Source organism: Mercenaria mercenaria, chromosome 14 (assembly GCF_021730395.1).
Source record: "Mercenaria mercenaria strain notata chromosome 14, MADL_Memer_1, whole genome shotgun sequence".
In the NCBI taxonomy this organism is placed as follows: domain Eukaryota; kingdom Metazoa; phylum Mollusca; class Bivalvia; order Venerida; family Veneridae; genus Mercenaria; species Mercenaria mercenaria.
In genome coordinates this window covers 66,567,384-66,588,729 of record NC_069374.1, presented here as the reverse complement: position 1 = coordinate 66,588,729, position 21,346 = coordinate 66,567,384, and the positions used below count along the sequence as shown (strand labels likewise).

General features: G+C 33.9%; 1 protein-coding gene across 1 annotated transcript in view; it reads right to left on the bottom strand.

Moving 5' to 3' along the window:
- LOC123526128 (fucolectin-like) overlaps nucleotides 1-5,422 on the bottom strand; it is a 46,108-nt gene extending 40,686 nt beyond the window's left edge. The window contains exon 1 of the mRNA XM_053523754.1: nucleotides 5,082-5,422. Within this exon, the coding sequence (XP_053379729.1) occupies nucleotides 5,082-5,238 (157 nt within the window). The 5' untranslated portion in view covers nucleotides 5,239-5,422. The remainder of the gene's footprint in view (nucleotides 1-5,081) is intronic.
- Nucleotides 5,423-21,346: the final 15,924 nt, after the last annotated feature.

Genomic DNA, 21,346 nt, shown 5'->3' with positions numbered 1-21,346 from the left:
TGTGACCAGACAAAAATAATGGTGGGAAGAAAAGTGTTTCATAACCGTTTACTTTTTCCGCAAATTTGAGCTGAATCTGGATGGATGGATGGATGGATGACCGTTTGTATTTTTTTCTGACTTCCGTTACCTCAGGTAAGATTTTAGACCCGGCCGCCTACACGCAGCTAGGAAATTCGATTCAAGCTTTTATTCATTTATTTCACACAATAGTTACTCGTACGCAGGAATCCTTAATTCTATAAACACCATAAATAACCAGTTGAATATAAAGGCCTTTTAAGTACATCTACCTATTTTATTTAAAAAACGTAGTGTGAAATTGTCCTCTGCCAAAATGCGAAACTGTCCCCTGCCATTTACAAACCAATTAGAAGCGGACAGATTTCTTAGACTCCTATTAAGCCATGAATAAATTAAGTCTGTAAGACAAGGGAAGTAACACAGTCTAACAGATTTCTGTATCAATACCATGATCCACCGCGCGAATGATCATCTAAAAATAGACAGGCTTTCCAGCAGAATATTAACCTTGGTATTGAATGCTCATAGAAAATTGTATTAATCCTCAAAAGCAAAGAACTTTATTTGCGTATCGTCAATTAACAAACATAACATGTTAAACCTACAACTATGAAGGTTTAATCAATACACAACTGATAAGCGCAGATAGTTCCAGTGGAAGCATCTAATTCCATTTGAGTAATCGATAAGCTTTGTCCCATACAGTTCACGATTCCATTCGCTGAAGGTCGCTTTCGCGTAGGAAGACATTTTTTTTAAATTCTGTAATTACAATATTTTAACAGCGAATTTCTCTTGGGTGATTTCTATTGTATAAGTAATATCACTTCAAATCCATTTTCCAGCTGATATCGCAAATGCTTACCGCTGCTTTCTTTTTGTTACTCTAGGACTACATTCTTCATGCGAATTTGGCTGTTTAAATCAAAAGGCTTTCATCGAGTGTCTTCGGATTTAGCCTAACTAAAGCAGTTGTCTCTGACAAGACCCTTGCTAAAAATAGACACCTCGTGCGGGGTTTCGAACATACAAAGATACGAGCGGATACATGCCTCAGACCATTATTATCTCAAAGGTATACTAGATCTGAATTTTACATTTGAAATTATGAACAATGGGAGGAAGACCCCGGTGCCTCCTTTGGACATAACTTTAGCTATGAACTGGTACCTGGATAAAGCTATAATTGTTCAGAATGCCATCTTGATGACTTACTCTTATTAACAAAATATACACCTCGTGCGAGGTTTAAGATACGAGCGGATACAAGCTACAGACCATATCTCAAAGGTATACTACATCCGAATTTTACATTTGAAATTATGAACAATTACCCAACAAATCTATTGTACATGAAGTCCCTACGGCAATGACCGAGCGTGCGTTTTCTACAAACATTCCAACAAGACACTATGTATGTCCATTGAAACTCGATGTACTCATATTGGTTTGCACAAAAACAGGACACCCGTCTCACTCTGCTGTTTAAGTTTCAAATGACATGTGTTTTATTGGTAAATCAAGAGAGCAGCAGGAGAACAAAAATGATCAGCAGATGTCTTGAGTAAGAAAGAAGTCACTCTTGGCGCGATATTGAAGATTTTTAATGGTTGCAATTCAAGTAAATCTATCAATCTATATCTAAATCTGGATACCGAAATACCATTTAGCAATTTACGCAGTTTTTTTGCGTTTGCCAATATTAGATGTTGTTTACATTAACAAGAAAAAAAGTAACTTTTCCCGTGAGAAAACCTGAAATATTTGCAATGTGTGGGTAGATGCATTTATCAAAAACCTGTCAAAATGCGGATGCAGAAGTCATGCATTAAAGTAAAGATTGACGAAGATTTAAAAAAACGATAACAACAAAAAACTAGTATATCCTTAATGTGTCAGTTTTGCCTATGCAACGAAAGGATATTAAGATATTAAATAAACAATTAAATAAATAAATTATAATAATAACTTTTTTGCACACGGTTTGACTATGCGATTAGTTCACATTTGTAGCATTTGGGAATAGGTAAGAGGTTAGATTACAGTTACCCTAACAGACACATTGTTAGGTCCCTTTGGCGATACACACTATTCCTGAGCGGGTTTTGTCAGTTCCAAAATAAAATATATCATAGAATGACATAGTGTTTCAATGACGCAAATATTTTGAAACATAACTACATATTTACTCTTACTGTTGATTTAAAATTGTGTCCTGGACTGCATTATATAGAGCAATTCACAGACCTGATTTTTTAACATACTAAGTACAGTCAAAGACCACCTCTGACCAGAGACCACCTGGCTCTAACATGTTTTGTTTCCCATTTTAATATTTACAGTGTATTTTAACCTATGAATAAAGACCACCTCCCAATAAAGACCACATTTTGGCTCTCCCAAGGATGGTCTTTATAGATAGGTGTGACTGTAATTCATTTTGTTATTTATCGTTGTTTCGAAGTAATTAAAGAAAAAATCTGCGAAACAGATATTTAACATTTTAAAATCTTAGATAAAATTATTAATGCATACTAGTACGGGCCAAGTATCATGCCAGAGCGATCAAGCTATTGAAACACACACTTTCCAGGGTAAAGTTACATAGGACTCTATAAGAAAAATGGTTATACTCCTCAACATATCCGGGGCTGCTCCAGTTACAATTTTAGACACTGTCACGATCGGTGAGCGTCGTGATAAACTATGAATTTAAATGATTATCTTTGTAATATGTAGTACAAATGTGACAAACAAAATATATTAACGTTGGAATATAGCAAGAGAACGCATCTCTTTCCAAAATTTTTCAACATTTTCAAGGGGAAGCCCCAAAAAAAACCCAATCCGCCGGGAGATGGTGACCCCCTCACTCACCTACCCCATACTCGCAGCATATCTGCTTGGTTCATAGCTGTGCAATTTATATCTGGCGTACAGTTCAAAATCATCCAGGTACGCCCCTGTCTAACATATAATGTAAAAATCATTTTTCTGATGTTCTATAAAGCAAGAAAAAAGCCTACCTATCTTTCAACTAATTATTTGGGCGTTACCCCGAACAAGCAATTATTCTAGGACTTAAAATTGCTCAACGGAGTGGTATTCCTAACACTGTATTGGACAAAGAGCACATATCAGCTCCATGAGCTCCATCGGTTATACAGAGATGCAGAATATTGTACTCAACTTTGACCCACACGTACAATGCTCTGCATGGTCATTTCTTATTAGAGATATGATATTAGTATATAGCCTGATTTGGAACCTAAGATAAAACTACACTGTTTTCTTATTTGTCCAAAGGGCTGATGCATGATAAGTGTAGCTCAGTTATTTTAAGGAGACATTTGTTTATAAACTTATCGATTAATCTTTACTTTCAAAGATATACATCTAAATCTATTTGGCATGGCTTCCTTTTATGTCTGTATTATAATAATATTCATCTATAGCAAATTTTTATATGTAACTATTTGCGTTCTTGGGGTGTTTGCAGTAAATCACTGCACTTTAGAAACGTGTATAATTATAAACATAAACCTAGGGCTCTACGGAGGGGTTCATTGGGAGAGGTCCTCTAGTGGCAAAGGTGCTGCCAGCTCAATACGCAGGTCCTTGGTTCAAACCGTACAAAAATCAATCTCATACGATACCAGTGTTCTTTTCAAGAAAGCGGAATTTAGACTACGGGTAATTCTAAAGCTTGAAATTTTAATCAAATTTAAATCACTTTGTATCATTAAATATGGTATAAACTAGCAATAATAAATACAGTAATATATTTAGTACACATCCCATTTTCTTTTGTTATAAAGATGATTGTATACTTTAGGTTGAAGTCATTAACCTTGAAAAACATATACAATAGTGTTTTATATAATATGTTCTTACAGAGATTTCAATAAGATGTTGCAATACATAATAAAAACAGAAAATAACCCATTATTTAGCCTCTCGTTTGAATATAATATATTTTGCATAATAATTATATTCAAAGGTAAATCTAACTATCCGCACCGCATGTACAGAATTAGTACTGTCAAATCGATGTGAGAATGAAAATTGTGCGGAACAGGAGTGCAGACTATTACATAAATCACAGACACTTTTGATCAGGACCCCACACCCACCCTACTGACCTCCGCACCTGCCAAAGGTTAGCGAATATTTTGTAGCATTTTAACACGTACTGCACATAGGTGACGATCATAAAATGCATTTTTTTTACAATTTCAGCGTGTTTTAAAAAATCATCAATGCTCCTAAATTAAGAACACTTGCAATTGTGAGACTGTCACTGGAAACATTGCTTGCGCTGGAGCCCCCGCCTTATATCGTGCGTGTCATTAACCGGGTATCAAAATTAATACCCTTACGACTATATTTATACTGGATCATTACTTCCTATGATAAAAGTCCAATTTACCTATTTACCCTATTTCAATATGCGCAGCACAAAGCAGGAATCAATTCGCAGGGAAGTGTTCCATAAAACTGAATTTGATCGATTTATAATAGTTATTGATTTCTCGTCGGAATCCGAATGTCAGTTGTCAGGACTGGTGACATTTGACAGAATGGTAACAGACATGTCTATTGATACAAGGCATTCATAGGTAGGTGTTAATTTAAACGTTTAATCGGCTATTGTTTGCTAGTGACCATTACACAGTTGCAAGTCTTCTTATTTAAGGAGCATTGATGGTAAAAATATGCATATTATAAAAAAACGCTGAAATTGTAAAAATGCGTTTTATGATCGTCAACTATGTGCAGTACGTGTTAAAATGCTACAAGATATCCGCTAACCTTTGGCAGGGGTGGAGGACAGTTGGGTGGGGCGGGGGGAGGGTGTATGTGACTCATCGCAGCTTTATCATGGATGTAAATACATAAGATTATTCAGGAAAATTCATGTGTCATAAGAATACACGAGTCCGGATTTTCTGAAGAAAATAAAGACATGCGAAAAGTTGTTAAAAAACAAGGAAAATTAATACGCCACGTTCTTAGAACGGTAAACTTGTTAGAGTCAAGATATGTGAAGTGCTCACCTTCAGTTTCATAAGCACGTTCATCAACAGCAGAGCGTGTTTCAGCAGCAAGTGCATCAATAACAGCAACCAGTTCGTCATCATCTACAGCTCCATCACACCAACAAGGGACAAGGGTAAATCCAAAAAACATGATCACGATACTCATACGTTCCATTTCTTCTGTTGTTAGTGTTCTTTTAACTACTTGCAGCTTAGTTATATACAGCTATAATAATATTACAGATAAATGTCTAGGCAAAATTGTTTAATGCACTCAGCAAGTTAAAGAAACACAGTGATCAGTCCGTCTCTTTTGCGCACAAATAAATACTATTATCAGATGCAGACTGGTTATATTTCAGCTGCTTAATTTAATTTTACCCAAGCATTTTGAATTACTTATTGTTTTCAAGATCGTCATCCCGGATCTACGGAATTTCATTTTACACAGGGATATCAACCCGGATCTACTAAATATGACTTGACAATTGTTAAGTTAATTATGTTGTGAAAATTCTTTGTATCTTTTCATTTTAAGAAAGGTGTAATTGCATAATCTTATATAAATCTCAATAACATTTTAACTCGGTCGCCCACGTTTATTACGCAGCTCATTTTCCCAGACAAGTGTGTGTCTGGGCGACAATTATCCGGGTATTGGGTGATTGAATAAGCCTCTAATGTATGCATCATTGATGTTAAAGAATGAAAACTGACATAACAGTTGCATTGTTGATATTGCAGTCAAATACATTTCATGCTTTACAAGACAAACCTTTAATAATCTTATGATTATAAAATCATATCGGTCATCTTTTGATATAATAAAGTGTCTGATCCTAAGTCAAATTCTGAAGAAGGCTCGGTATCAATATGCCGAAGTTTTACTGTTTTTATGCCGTATGTCACACAATTTTGATATCTGTCTTCAGATTGTTTTTAGCCTTTAAATGATCAGAGACAGAGATTTATATCTCAATTACCGTATATAAAATATCCTAAGATTAAAGTAAATGATTTTTTAAACAATCTGTAACATGTTTCTGTTTTTATGCCGTATGTCACACAATTTTGATATCTGTCTTCTGATTGTTTTTAGCCTTTAAATGATCAGAGACAGAGATTTATATCTCAATTACCGTATATAAAATATCCTAAGATTAAAGTAAATGATTTTTTAAACAATCTGTAACATGTTTCTCAAATAAACATTTAGGTAAAAGAGGCTATACCCCGTCTATGAGCCTTGTTCTATTATATCGAACCTTCAAATGAAATCGCTGTTTATTTATTCAACGCTCTAACCGGGCTGACGACGTAGAATACTACTTTACCCCGACACAATGGACTGCACAAAATATCTATAGTGTACTTCATTGAACGAAAGATATTTTAATAGTAATCATAGAATTATTGGTATTTAATTTACTCTATTATGAAATAAATATTTACTGTTTGAATGTGTTTTCTTCAATTGAGCTTATCCATGTCGATCGTTTTCCAGTTTCGATGCATTACTCTGACTTCAAGGCGGAAACCATGGATTGTCGTGCATATTAAGATTCATCATGTTGTCATAAGACATACTTATACGTGTTTATTACCGAAGGTTGCTGAAGAAAAGCTAACATTTGTCAAGATGTGAAAATGGAATTGCCGTCAACATACGACTGATCTGTTCAGAGATCTCAAATGTAAAATGTATGTAACGGCAGAGTCAAAGAAAGCATTTGTAAATAATTTGTATATGATATGGTAAGAAAAAATGTTTAAGTAATCTTAATTTTATTATTAAATAAATAGGTGTGTATAATAAAGTGTTTGGATTTCGAAGTCGTTTAAAGCCAGTTGAATGTACTGTTCGTTTGTGGACACGCATCCTTGCCCAAAATGGATTGGAGGCAAAATGGGAGGGGCGTCAATACCGATATTATATAGCATGTGAGGCTTTATCACAGGTTTAAATTATTTTTTCTGGTGTTCACAAAGATGTATAATAGAGTTACCATGAAAGTATTCTATCATACTATAGTAGGTTTTGATGACAAGAATATCTAACACTTTTACAAGAGTTTGGAAAATTACTATTTACAAGCGTCAGATTAAATTACTTGGTTGACACAGTGTAATTTATTATATTCTGTAAAACATGCAGTATGACCTAATGATCTTGCATCTATTAATGATGTTTATACAATATTGTGCTATATACAGTGTGTTATAACGCTCAATGTTTGGATTAAATTTTACATATGTAAAAGGCTACCATGTAACAGTTGTTTATTGCTTATAAGATCAACAAATATAACAAAAATATTTTAAATAACATTTCATTGAAACGTCGTGCGAAAGTAAGAGAGAAAATATAACAATATACTTCCTCATATTAAAGGTAAATCGTTTTGATGTAAATGTAACTTTTTTTATTTGGACGGAAATGAGCTTGGAAGATTGAATATTTAGAAGTTGTTAAAATATCCATACATGGACGGAAAAGCTACAGACTTGACAAAGAAATTGGCTAAATATTTTACAGATTGGACATGAAAGGATGACATTGGGCTTAGAGCTAGGTATCTGGATGTTGTGCATGACAGATCGCCTTATTATTGGACATATTTGTGCCAAATGATATTAAGAAACTTTGATGGATGACAGAGTTACTTGAAAAAAAATTCCCTATTGACATTCGACCTCTGAGTGTGAGCCTTACATTGAGTTAGGGGTCTGGGAATTGTGCATGACATGTCATCCTATTACGGGCAAGTAATATAAAAATCCCTTGATTGACGACAGACTTATGGATCGGACAGGAAATAAACGCTATGGACGATTGACCTCAAAATGTATCCATGACATTTGAGCTAGATCTAGATCGTCTTATTATGGGAACATTTGTGCAAAGGAGTATTAAAATACCTTCAAGTTGATGGATAGCAGAATTCTGGACTGGACGGACGGACGGACGGAAGAGCGCATCGATTCTGGTCCTTCAAGCAGTAGGGTATATCAAACAAATAACTTCATTTTCTTATTGTTGCATTATCAAATGATCAATGACATCTAAGGGGAAGCTGTACCTACAATCCAAATATGAACAAACAAATAAAAGTATCCCCTTTTACCTTGCAGCAAAATGTTACCTAGTAGTAGTAAATATAACATTATAAGGTGGCATGTTAGACAATGACGTGTTTGTAGTTACCTTTTTCGAACAAGCTATGTATCTGACGGCTGCCCATTCAAATTCGTCTTCTTGTGTAATCTGATTTCCATTTTCGCTATCATTTATATTTATTTGAACCAATCAGACAGCTCGTTGCAATAAACGTTTCACTTAACCTTCAAAATGGCACAACCTTCAAACTGTAGAAACACAAAGTGTTGTTTACTAGGCGTGGATTCCGTCATATGTATCTTCTTTTTACTTTATTATCTTATAATGTCACAATTTAGAAATTACGAAATATGGTCGTCATAAGAATTATAAACCCATGATGATCACATATCGAAAATTAGAATCCCACGCTAAATATAGATTTTCTTAAAAAACTTCTTTCACTTCCAAAATGTCGAAAGAAAGGTACAGATTGGCTAGCGAAAATGTCGTCTGAACGTGACCCTCGTTCATATCCTATGTGTAGAGTTAATAGGAAATGGTTTTAAACTAGGCATATTGGCCGTAATTATTTGCAGAAAGATATTCGTAAAACCCTATCGTAGTATTGTGTTAAGGGGACGCATATTGCTACATTCACAGTTCATACAGCAATGCGGTAGGGGTGCATATTCAAGAAATCGATGGTGGGAAAATAAAAAACATATTCCTAAACTGATATAATACTGATGGACACCTGTAATATTCAGTATTTTGTGGATAAGGATGTGGTACTATGAATGTAATAGGAAAACAGAGGTCTTTGTGAAAGTACATTCAACACAAAATATTAAGCTTTTGTATAAGGAAAATACAGGTTTTTTACAATAACAGTGTTCCAAATAATGTTGAAGGGATGAGATTTTCTTTCTAACACAACAGGTTTGCTTAAACATGTAAAAATTTAACGCCACGGCTGTTCATCTCGGGATGGACGCCATATTTCTCATTGATAAAAAATGTAAACAAAAAAATCAGAGTGGGATTAGCATTGCAAGGGCATAACATGACATTCTACACAATGAATACCTTAGAACAGATATCTAAGATGCTACACAGGTCAGGCGGGTTAAATGCATAATGTCTATCACTTGAAATTCATCTTGAAAAGGTGGTTAATTTTAGTTTGTTTAGTAATACATGGTTTTTAATTTTCCCACGACTTCTCGGCGATTCACTGCAAATGTATTACTGCGCCGAACGAAAGGTAACTCTCATAAACGGGAGACAACTTAGGTGTCAGCACATGTACGATTTTTAAAAAAACATGTCGATGATTATAATTTCTTATCAAATAATGAATCCTATTCAGATATTCGTCTTTAATATTAGAAAATTATTAATTTCTGTGGACATTTGTCAAATAATATTACTTACAGTGGACTACTTTGCGCATCAAACTGGTTTCCGCTTCAGTTGTGAGGCACTTCCGTTATACTTTTTGACAACAATAACAAAACACAAAATGAATCAATAAAGTCACTTATAAACCGACAGCTACTTAAATCAGTGTAAGTAAAGTTGTTGTTACAACATTATACATGTTCGTTACGTTATGAGATAAAGTTTATCTTGAACTGCATAATCCATTAATTACGTTTAGATGATATTGCATTTACAACTTATTTGACCCCGTTTTTTTACGTGAATGACAGCATTCTCGTGCAAACAGAATTATGAAAAGTATGGTGGAGAATTCAAGGACAAATTATAAATGACATTAAAGTGAGGATAACTGTATATTCGTCCAGTTTTGATCATCGAGTCCGTCATTGACATTCCTGCTGTTTATTAGTAACTTTTGTGAACAAGATTAGAATGTTGCTTTTGCACATATAAACATTGATTGGACCTCTCAACCAAATTTCATACCTTATTTTAGGGATTTTTAAGACAATACAATTCAAAAGTTTGTTGAATGTGTTTTGATATTTATCAGTTCATGAATACCAAGTTAAAAATTAATAATGGCAACATTTCTAGGCCTTTATTGTAAGCCACTAGACTTCTGTAACGATAAATGTTTAATGTATTAAGGGGAATATACTCTTTTAGTTTTGTAATGTGGCATTCCTTGACCACCGTATCTTTTCTTATGCACTACTTTGTAAACAAACTAAATAATGTGTTTTAGCTCACATATGCCAAATGAAAAGCAAGACAGTGAACTTATTTCACATTCTTTCTTTAAATTAGAATTTGTAGGACATTGATAAATGTTTGGACAAAGTGAAGCACTATTATTTTCACACCAAAAAGTCTTAATTGTTGACTTTGAATGTACACAAGAAGTCTTATGTAATTCAACAATAACTTTCTTGTTTCAGTTTTTCTCATTTTTATTTTAGTGAGCAATCCTTTGTGTACTTATAACAGTTGAAACAGTATTCATTTCATTTACCAAAACCTTGTACTTTTTTGCAGGTAAATTTTATAATACCCCACCCACTTTTTTCTAATTTCAAAGTATGCGTCCCCTTAAACAACAACAAAAATATTTTGAAGTTTAATTACTCAGTGACCGCAATAATTATTATCAACAATGAACAACAGATCTAAAATCTTTTTTAGTTGTAACTATTCTACATGTATTTGCCAAATACAACTAGCTTTTCATTACGCTGAGTAAGATTTTCCATGTTTTGTTATCAGTTGGCATTAAGTTTGACATAATACTAAGCATTATAACAATACCTTATAACATTGTCTTTGCAATTAAATATTCTCAGTAATAACTGTATTCTTTCACAAAACAACAGTTTTTATATTATGTTCAATTTCTGCAAGTATAGTTAGAGTGCTTAGAGCTCAAAATTGGCCGAATCGTTCAGATAATTCTACAAGCAAACCGCTTTGCATGATTATAGTTTGACATATTGCCTTTAATATTTGATCGAGACCCCAACCTCAAAATCAATATGGCGGCCAAAATTTAAGATGGCCGCCGCATGGCTACCAAGCTTTATGACAATTGCATAATTTTTGTTAAAAGTGTGTTAAAATATGGTAAGTAAGGTTATTTCTTATTTCTTTATTGATTTGTATTGCAGACATGTTTGACTATATACCCAAATAAGGTTTCTGCCGGAAATATCAATTTTTGCTTCAAATATGCGCATTTATAATTGTAAAATGGGCGGAAAATTGTCTTTTTTTTATCAACACATTGAATCTATTTTTTCCAGAAGATTAAGCACCCAAGTAATACCAAAATGGTTTTATAGTCTAATTTGAATTATGTTTTAATGGTTTTACCTGTAATACAAACTTTTTGGCATTATTATTGAATAAAGGCGAGGCTAGGCGGGTGGGGTAAATTGACCCTCTGTAAATTCATTCAACATGTACATTACTTGTATATCATTTTAAACATAATTTTCGGATTTCGGAGATACAGAGTATATTATGGGGAGAGTGAAGAGATTGAAAGGCACTCCATTCTCAGTTGACGTTGATTTGCTACGTGAAATACAACAAGCTAGATCGCGTTTGTGGTCGATGTATAAAAAATATAAACAGGACAATCCAAGATCAAAGGTACTGATTGTTTACCCTGCTAAGCTGATTATGGATCATAAACTTATACATGATGAGATGCCAGAATGGAACACATATATAAACAATAGCAGACTCTCAGATATAGAACATATAGGGAAGAGCAGTTCCCCTCAAGTACAACCGCCTAAAAGCCCCCAATATGTACCAATGGATTTGCACTCACTGCCACAACCTCTATCATATGTGTTTACCATGAAAGAAAAGGGCCTACCTGCTCAAAGTTCCGAACAGGTCATATATATGCGACAAGAAGGTCCTCAGCCCAACACAAACTCCCAAACTTTCCCCTATCCAACAGATACTTCCATAAGTAGGTCAAATCTTGATACAAATGTTCACATTTCGTGTCCTTATCCAACTAATGGAAATGTATCACTCCCAAATGATGAATACCATCCTTTCCCTTTGTCATTCATTGGACCCAATCACTTAAATGTGCCGCTCTTGACTACAACAGGTAGTGGAACATGCAATAGTGTTTCTGATGTTAGTGTACAGTCACCGAACAATGATTCCTTTATGACACTGTTAGGTGAAAACTCATCTTCTCATAAGCCAGCCAACATTTGTCCGAATATAGTGAATAGCACGGCACAGACAGCACAGCCGCAAACTTCAGTGTACTTAAATCTCGATTCACAGTCAATTTCAACATGTACGGACACAGTTACAATAGATAACGGACCGGTAGTTAAAATCCCATCAACTCAGTCAAGTGTAAATACGACAAACAGTACTATAGGTAACAAGTACAAAAATTGCTGCATGATGCAGCAAAAGGAAACTCCGCGCCAAACAAAGCAGTGTATGCAGTACTGATAGAACAGGAGATGATATAACGATACTTGTGTCTTTGTTGCAGACCCTAGGCAAACAGACATTCTGATGGGGTTTCATAAATGTTGGAGAAAAAGCATTGTCTTTATTGTTTGTGCCGGATTATTATTGTTGTATTTAGTAACCTAAATATTGACTAATCATGACCCATATACGAAATTGACACCTAATTTTTTGTATATGGAATCAGAAAGGTCTAATACGTATCAGTTGTTCCAGACGGAATGAAATGTATTGTATACACAAGGTTGTGCTTAAATTCAGACTTACGTAGTTGTTCATCCGGAGTTTGAGTTTCAAACTTCTCTAGGATGTTATCAAGACCATTATTCTGATAAATGTCTAATCAGGAATGTGGACTCTATAGGATACTTTTAAGTTAAAAAATTAGGAAAGACTAAGATGTACAATGAATGAATCACAACAAATATCATTTTATTCCGCCTAGGGGCGTGAAACTAACAGTTTAACCCAAACAATTATAACACAAGTGTTATATGTTGATGATTACGTTGTTGTATTTACTTATATGATATTGTTGTTGTTGTTGTTATCTTCACCTCCTCCTTTGGAGAACAGTTTCTGGATACGCAGCAATGAATATTGACTAAACATTTCGCTACTTTAAACACCTTTACAGTCATATACTGATCAACTAGTATTTTTGGAAAGACAAACGGTCAGTGTTGTGCAATCAGCCACCTCTCAAGAAAGACCCTTGTTCTAATATTGGTAAAGAACCTACATTGAGATAATAGAGCAAGGATACTTTAAAATGCAGGTCACCTTGGTTCAAAGGCCAGTTTTTTTGCCTTATTGTTAGATGACATTTGTTAAAGGTTTCATTATGATTACGCATATCAAACATCAAACACACAAATGCTTAACTTGAAAAAATAATCAAAGTAGATCTATAAAACTAAAATTCTAATATGCTTTTCTCTGTTAAAACACACTTACGCTACAATGGCGTCACGTTAACGTGCGGTAACGTCAGTGTTTTTGTTGCGACCAAGAAAGAACGCTTCTATATTTTATCTACTGTTTAAGATTAAGGGCATATTAGAATCCAAATAATTTATAGCAAAATCATGTTTTAAGACTCGGGTGGTATACGTCGTACAAATAATTTCACTCGGACTGCGCCCTCGTGAAATTATTACGCCCAACGCATAACCGCCCATCGTGCATAAATACTGTTAAAACACTTTTTTGCTATATAAATTGTGTCTTAGAAATAAGACACTGTTTATGGATGTATGTGTTCCAAATGTACGTACTGTGTAATAAGGTTGTTGTTCATTACCGAAAGAGTAAGGTTAAATATTCTAGTTGATAGTAACAAACAGTATAAGTTCGATCGCGTGTTTTGAGCCGTGACTAATTTATGCAGGACAGTTGATTCGCCAAAAATGGGTAAGAACATAATTTATGTAATACATAGTAAAGCGGTACAAGTTATCGATGAACGTAATCGAATGCATGGCCCAAAGGATATGGCGATGGCTTAACAAATTTGCTTTCCGAGGTTCGAGCCTTGACCAGTAAGTTCATACTTTTTAATTTTTTTAATCTTTTGTTTCAATAAACATTGCATGAGAAAGCTGTGCAGTTCATTGATCAATTAATTAACTATGTGCTGTTAGTCTTAGTTACCTTGTAATGGCTTCAACACGTTACCAATATAGTGATGATTAAAAATATAGAAACAATGAAAAAATAAGTCAAACATTATTATTAAAATATATAAAATGGTTTTCAAAATGAGTCTTCAAAGATTCTTGTCTAAAATAAAATAAAAGTAATGTATACTAAAGAAAAACTAGGGCAGTAATATGGGCTTGAACTCGCACCTCACGGTTTGTAACCATTGTAAACGCTCTACCAACTGCGCCAGTGATATAATCAAGTTCAATGAAAACAAAATATATATATCTCACTAATGGGAATTGATTGAAACTTAATACAATTGTTCACTGTCATGATCTGACAATCGGTGCACATGTTCCATAACTTTACATTGCGTTTTTACAAAATTATGCCCCTTTTTAGCTTAGCAGTGTTTTTGGTTAAGTTTTTGTATGTAAGCTGGTATCTTAGTACCAACTTATGGGAATGGATTGAAACTTCACATAATTGTACATTTGCATGAGCTGATATGCATTGTACAGGTTCCGTAACCCTGTTTTGCAATTTTACAAAAGTATGCCGCTTTTTTGACTTTAATATTATTCATTTGACAAGGTTGTCGAATAGTCGAGCATTGCTGTCCTACGACAGCTCTGGTTAACTTTATTTGGTCACAGATAGATTCAAAATTTCCGTACAGCATCTTATATTCAAAATTTTCCTACAGCATCTATCTACAGCTAGTCACAGATGGATTCGCAGTTTCCTCATGCTTTTTAATTTTATGTAAGTAACCTTTTTATGCTATGCCAACATATAAAGATTTTAATAGTTTTATGTCGGTGACTTAGTCATCTTACTAAATATTAGGTTTTAGAATAAGTAAATGTGTCTCTTATATTTCTGTATAGAAAGGCATACGTATTTTTAAAATATTGCAATATTGTAATGTTTTATTATGCGGTACGTATGAAGAGACATAAAGAAACTATTTGACTTGACTTGTCTATCAACTTACCCTGTAGAGATTTTTCAGCCAGGTATGGACCGAATACCGATTTAACCCAGTTGAAAAAGTGTATCATTCCGTCACGGCTCAAAACACGCGATGGAACTATACATTACTAATATTCAATTGTTGTTAAATAGCGCATTTTAATATTACAAAGTATTAACCCCTTTTCGTTTTACATTTGTTAAGTTTAATAACGGTCCATCCGACCTAGCAATACCATGTAAACTACGGCGAGAGTAGTTGATTTTATACCAGTAAATTAATACAAAAACACAGAGGTCTCCTTGATCTTATTTCTTCCTGTTAATTTTCTTTTTCTAGCTTTAATAATTACATTTAACGAAGATTCAAGACTAACATAAAAAATAGATACAGTTTTTCAAATAAACAATTCAGATACTGCATTGCTTAATTACTTCCCTTTATTCTTTTTAATAAGAGTTTTCTTGTGGAAACCTATAACTATCTATAAGTAGTGCATGTTTTTTAAAAACCTGCTCCAGTCCTACCTTTTAACCTTAAATTGTCGCAGAAAAAGCATGAAAATCCTGAATGAACAGTGACGCCTGTTACAATGGTCTCTTTTATATAAAATTCTAAATAAAATACATGTGGTTTTGCCTGCTAACATGCGGCGCGTGGCCTTTAGTTACCGTTATTGTAATCATGGGTCGCATACACACAATAGAATTTGAATAGCCAGGGAGCAGGGCTTTAAGTAGAAAGTATGTACCCTAATTATGACGAGTCTACGTCGATTGTTTGTTTTAGTAAACGTCACTTCCGTGATTGCATATAACGTTACTTATGTATTTGTTAGCCCCGAATAATTGCAAAATATGTAGTCTAAGAATAGTGTATTTGTCTTGATAAAGGCCACGGGCCGAAGCGTTGTCGCAATTAATGATAATAAAAATTATGACAAATGATTCCCAAAGTTTCATTTAAACTTATTTACTAATAATAGTATCTATTAAGATAAGACAATAGAAAAGTTTAAAAATTAGCATAAATTAACTTTAAACAGCAGCAATCCGGAATTTCGATAGAATAAAAGCTCTATACCTCTTATCATAGATAATTAATGTGGCAAAAACATTATCACTAATATAATAAATCAATGTTTAAAATAAAATAGAAAGTTCAATTATTACACACGAAAAAGGAAACCTTCTTTCTGGCGCATTCGCCAAACTGAAAACGAAAGGAATTTCCAAAGTGGTCACAAATTGTTTTCTTTTCCGCACTTTGATTTCTTTCCTGCTTCTTTATTCTTGCGAAACTTATTTTTCCCGTTTGCGTTGTTAAATCTGATTCCATCTATATTGGCCAGAAGAGACATTTAAGGTTTCGATGGAGGCCTTGAGAAACAAAAATCAAACAACACTAAATCATAGAAAGAAAGAGTTGTTTGACATGAAAATTTAACAGCATGTAAAACATGTATATTACTTTACGAAACAAGTGTCAGTATACTGATATAAACATTGAATTCCGGAAAAGGGCTGCCTAAAGGGGCTCCACTTCCGGACAGTTAAACGCCTTTAAAAACTCACCATTTTCAAAGAACAGTTACACATGTTCGTTTTGATGCATTTGCAATAGCGTGCGAGTGGTGAAATTTCGCATAACAAGGTGGAACACAGTTTTCAGCAATTGTTTATCTTTATTTCTTTACAAATGACATTCATTTTCAAACGGAGACTACTGTTCCCGATTATTTTAAGTACAAATGGCATTCATTTTCAAAGGGAAACAACTTTTTCCGATTATTTTAAGTAATCTCTGAGAAAAAATTGTCTCCCTTTGAAAACGAATGCCATTTGTAAAGAAAAAAAGATAAACAATTGCTGAAAACTATGTTCCACCTTGTTACGTGAAATTTCACCACTCGCACGCTATTGCAAATGCATCAAAACGAACATGTGTAACAGTTCTTTGAAAATGGTGAGTTTTTAAAGGCGTTTAACTGTCCCGAAGTGGAGCCCCTTTAGGCAGCCCTTTTCCGGAATTCAATGTTTATATCAGTATACTGACACTTGTTTCGTAAAGTAATATACATGTTTTACATGCTGTTCAATTTTCATGTCAAACAACTCTTTCTTTCTATGATTTAGTGTTGTTTGATTTTTGTTTCTCAAGGCCTCCATCGAAACCTTAAACAAAAAATTGAAATTTTGCAAATCGAAAGGAAAAAATCTTCATTTACGACATACACTGCCCACTGCCCTGTGGGCGCGGAGAATAATGAGATGGGAAAACCAGATTTACATGAAAGAGGCCGCGCATGAAATCCACGTGTTTCTGCTAGGTCGGAAAGGCGCTTACATTCAGCCAGCCCGTACAGAAGAAGAAGCGCCAGTAAAACACAGACTCAAGATCGGGTTTCCCATGTTGCTATAAATAGCTATGATAATACAGGTGACAATACAGGTGAAAAACATTAGTACATACAGGAGAAGGTCTCGCTGCGATTTGCGCTATTGAACGTGCCAGGCCTAGTCTCTAAAAGAACAAATAAATTAATTTCACCAGAGATAAAAAGGGTTTTTGATGAACATGACTTAGTGTTATTCACAGAATCTTGGACAGATGAACACTCAGAGTTACATGTTAATGGTTTTGAACATTTTGTTTTAAGGTATTTCCGCAAATTGAAATTAGAAATTCATGTGAAAAATCAGAACCCTCGAAACAGCTTTCGAAATACAAGGACACAAAAAATGTATGATAAAAGTTGAAAAGATATATCTGTAGGTAAACTTGCGAGCATGAAAGCTACGCTGAACCCTATCTCCACGGTGCTTTGGAAGAAAATGAGTGAACATTTTTGGTGCAAAACTTTGGTATCGTATTCAACCTAAATTGCTATAAAATATTTATTTTCAAATCAAAGAAATGCCAAAATAGTGCACACGAGCGTTACTTTTTCAAGAAAATGTCGTTAAACATTCTAATGCGCAAAACACGTGCACAGTTTTTCTAAAATATTTCGGCGCCATGTTTATTTCAAGGAATAAAATATATGTTTGTTCTTTTACCTGAGATTTCCTTACTGAAATATTTATGTCTCATTCATTGTTAGAGATATCCATTTAGTATAGTTTTTCACTGTCCGATCTACTTAATCTGTTGCCGATCCTTCACATTTAAAGAATAAACGCAATGTGTAATGATAGTTTTTCGCTTTACACACCTCCCTTGGACAAGAAAGCCGTTTCACTTAAAATTTGTAAGCATCCGCTGACAAAATATTACTGAAAGATCGAAACTTCTTCTTAAATAAAGTTGAATTTCAATAATTTTCAAAAACTGGAAATATTGCACATTGTGTTGAATTTATAAATAAAACAAAAATCCCCAAAATAAACCATTTTAGATCTTTTCCGGGAACTATACGTTTCAGCCGAACAACGCATTTCAAGATGACACAAAACTGATTTCTCTTTGTAAACAATGTCAAAGTTCACCTGAGGAACATTGCTGTAAAAGTAAAAGTGCTTACTTGTTTCAGTTTTACGTCCTGTAGAAAACAATCAACTTTCAACTTTAAATGCATAGATGTTCTATAATTATTCCAATATAAAAAATCGTCCGATCTTTTCCTAGTCCAAAATATTAGACGTGTACATGCTCATTTTACCTTCAACATTCTTACATTTTATTTTCAATCTGCATTGTAACGTCTAAAAGGGCCCTAATCAGTAGAATGTAGCATTTTCTCACACGAAAAATATACGATATATGCAGGTTTAGACAGTCCAGTCTACAGTTATTTATCATATTCTAGTAATATATCGTTTAAATTTACCTTAAAAAGCCCTCATATCCAATATATGTCAATTGTGTACAGTTTTCAATACACATTCCGCCATTTTTCAAGCATATTCAGCAGGTTATAATATATTTAGAATCGACTTAGACGAAAACAATTTTCCACGTGAACTATTTGCCAATTGATCCAGAGGGAAAATATTTCGTCTAAAATTGATTCTCAAAATAAACTGTGTTTACACAACATTCGGAATAGACCGGCAATGTTGCACACCATAATATAGATACACGGCAATACATACAGTGGAAAAAAACAATTCGATATTTATATATGAAAAGTAACTTTTATTTTATAATTATTCACATGTGCAGTTGACAAAAGGATTATTTTCGGTGTAAGTAGTGTTCTTTCACTTCGGATTGGGTTATGTTGTTCATAATTTGAAGATTAGAGGCGACATGAAGTGTGTTCGCTTCTCACTACATGTTATACATGGCGATCCGATAAGACCTGACATAACCGATAGACGTCAAAATGTTAAAATAAGTTATGTCAGGTCTTATTGATAGGACTAATCTTTTCCGTGAGAAATAAAACGAAGCAAATTTAACTATTTGTTTACACTTCAACCATGTGAAATTAAAGGCATGTATTATCACGAGACTCCCGTGCATTTTGAACCTCGTGGTGAATAAACAGAATTTACTTTAAAGTATGGTGTCTCAGTTGAGCCAGTTATTTGTTCTTTTCAGAGAACATACATTAAAGAAGTGTTTATGAGATTATGCATGTGTACGAATATTTACTAGTCTACTTTATATTAACGACGATAGAAAACAAGCGTGCACTCGGCTTATAGCAAGTCTATCATTTTCAGGTGTATACTGAACACTAATTCCAATTTTCAGATTAAGAACTCGTTATCCTTGGTTTCGTAGACAGTCGTAGAAGCGGACCGCTGTTTCCGCTGTCAACACCGCAGTAATGTAAAGTCAGTGTCCTTTTCTATGCCGGAATTTCAATGCACATTTATTATCAGTTTAAATCTATGAAAGTGTGAAAAAATATCATTGTTTAACGGAGAACCAAGATGCAGAAAAGTTACTTTTGAGATATTGCTGATTTTAATCATCAGGTTTTCGCGTGAGAAGTTCAACTGATTGGATTTTGTAAAAAGTTTCGTAGTTATCTACAGCTGCATACAAATTGTATTACCTCCTAACATATTTGGCTGTACATTTTTTCTGCGATTTATTCTCACTGTGTTTTCAAAAACATGCTGCATTATTCTCATATTGTTTAAAAAGTCGATAGATCAAATACGACGCATGAAACATCTAATAAGGAATCACTATATACATCGAACTTGTCCCGGACCATAATGCGGAAATACTGTGGCCTAATGTTTCAAGATTGTCTAAAAATATTTGCATATATCGTGATAAAGCAAATATTTCGATTGTTTTTATAATTTATAAATATACAAACTATACAATCACGTATGAATGAGAAAGTTACGTTAAGTAATTTCGGTAGTTACCGCAGGAAGTGCCGAAAATTCCATTTCCACCAAATTTTCCGTGAGATAAGCAGCGCGTAAGTACTTAAATTCCACTATAATAAATTAAATCTTTCTTATACTTGCACAATCCTTGAAAAGAATTTTGGATCGTTGCCAAATCTTGTTCACATTAAGTCTGAGACTTGTCTTACAATTTTAGGCAGTTTGGTACACCATACGTACAAAAATCAGTGTTCGCACATTGCACTACTTTTATGTATGCTGAAAATAGCAATATGTACAGATTTATTTTCGTTTGAATACATGAGGTGGTCAGATTTGAAAACAGATTTTGTACTTAGTTTAGTTCTATTCAGTAAGACGTTTCTCCTATGCACTAATTGAAACTTTGAACAAACTTTTGCCATTCATGAATTTTTAATAAAGTATTTTGAAAGGATTTATAAATCTAACCAAAAATTTGGAAAAATACAGGTAAAATATCTTCTTTGTTTATTTCCAAATTTTAGTTTTACTTTTTATACAGCTACTTTTAGTTCAGATCTTGCAAACTGAGCTGTTTTTGTACTCTGGAACATCTGCATGTGAAAGCTTTTGTTCACTATATTTTCACACCTGAAATGAACGTCACCCTAAATTCAAGATGGCGGAAGTACCTTAAGGTACTTCCGCAAATTGAAATTAGAAATTCATGTGAAAAATCAGAATCCTCGAAACAGCTTTCAAAATGCAAGGACACAAAAAATATATGATAAAAGTTGAAAAGATATATCTGTAGGTAAACTTGCGA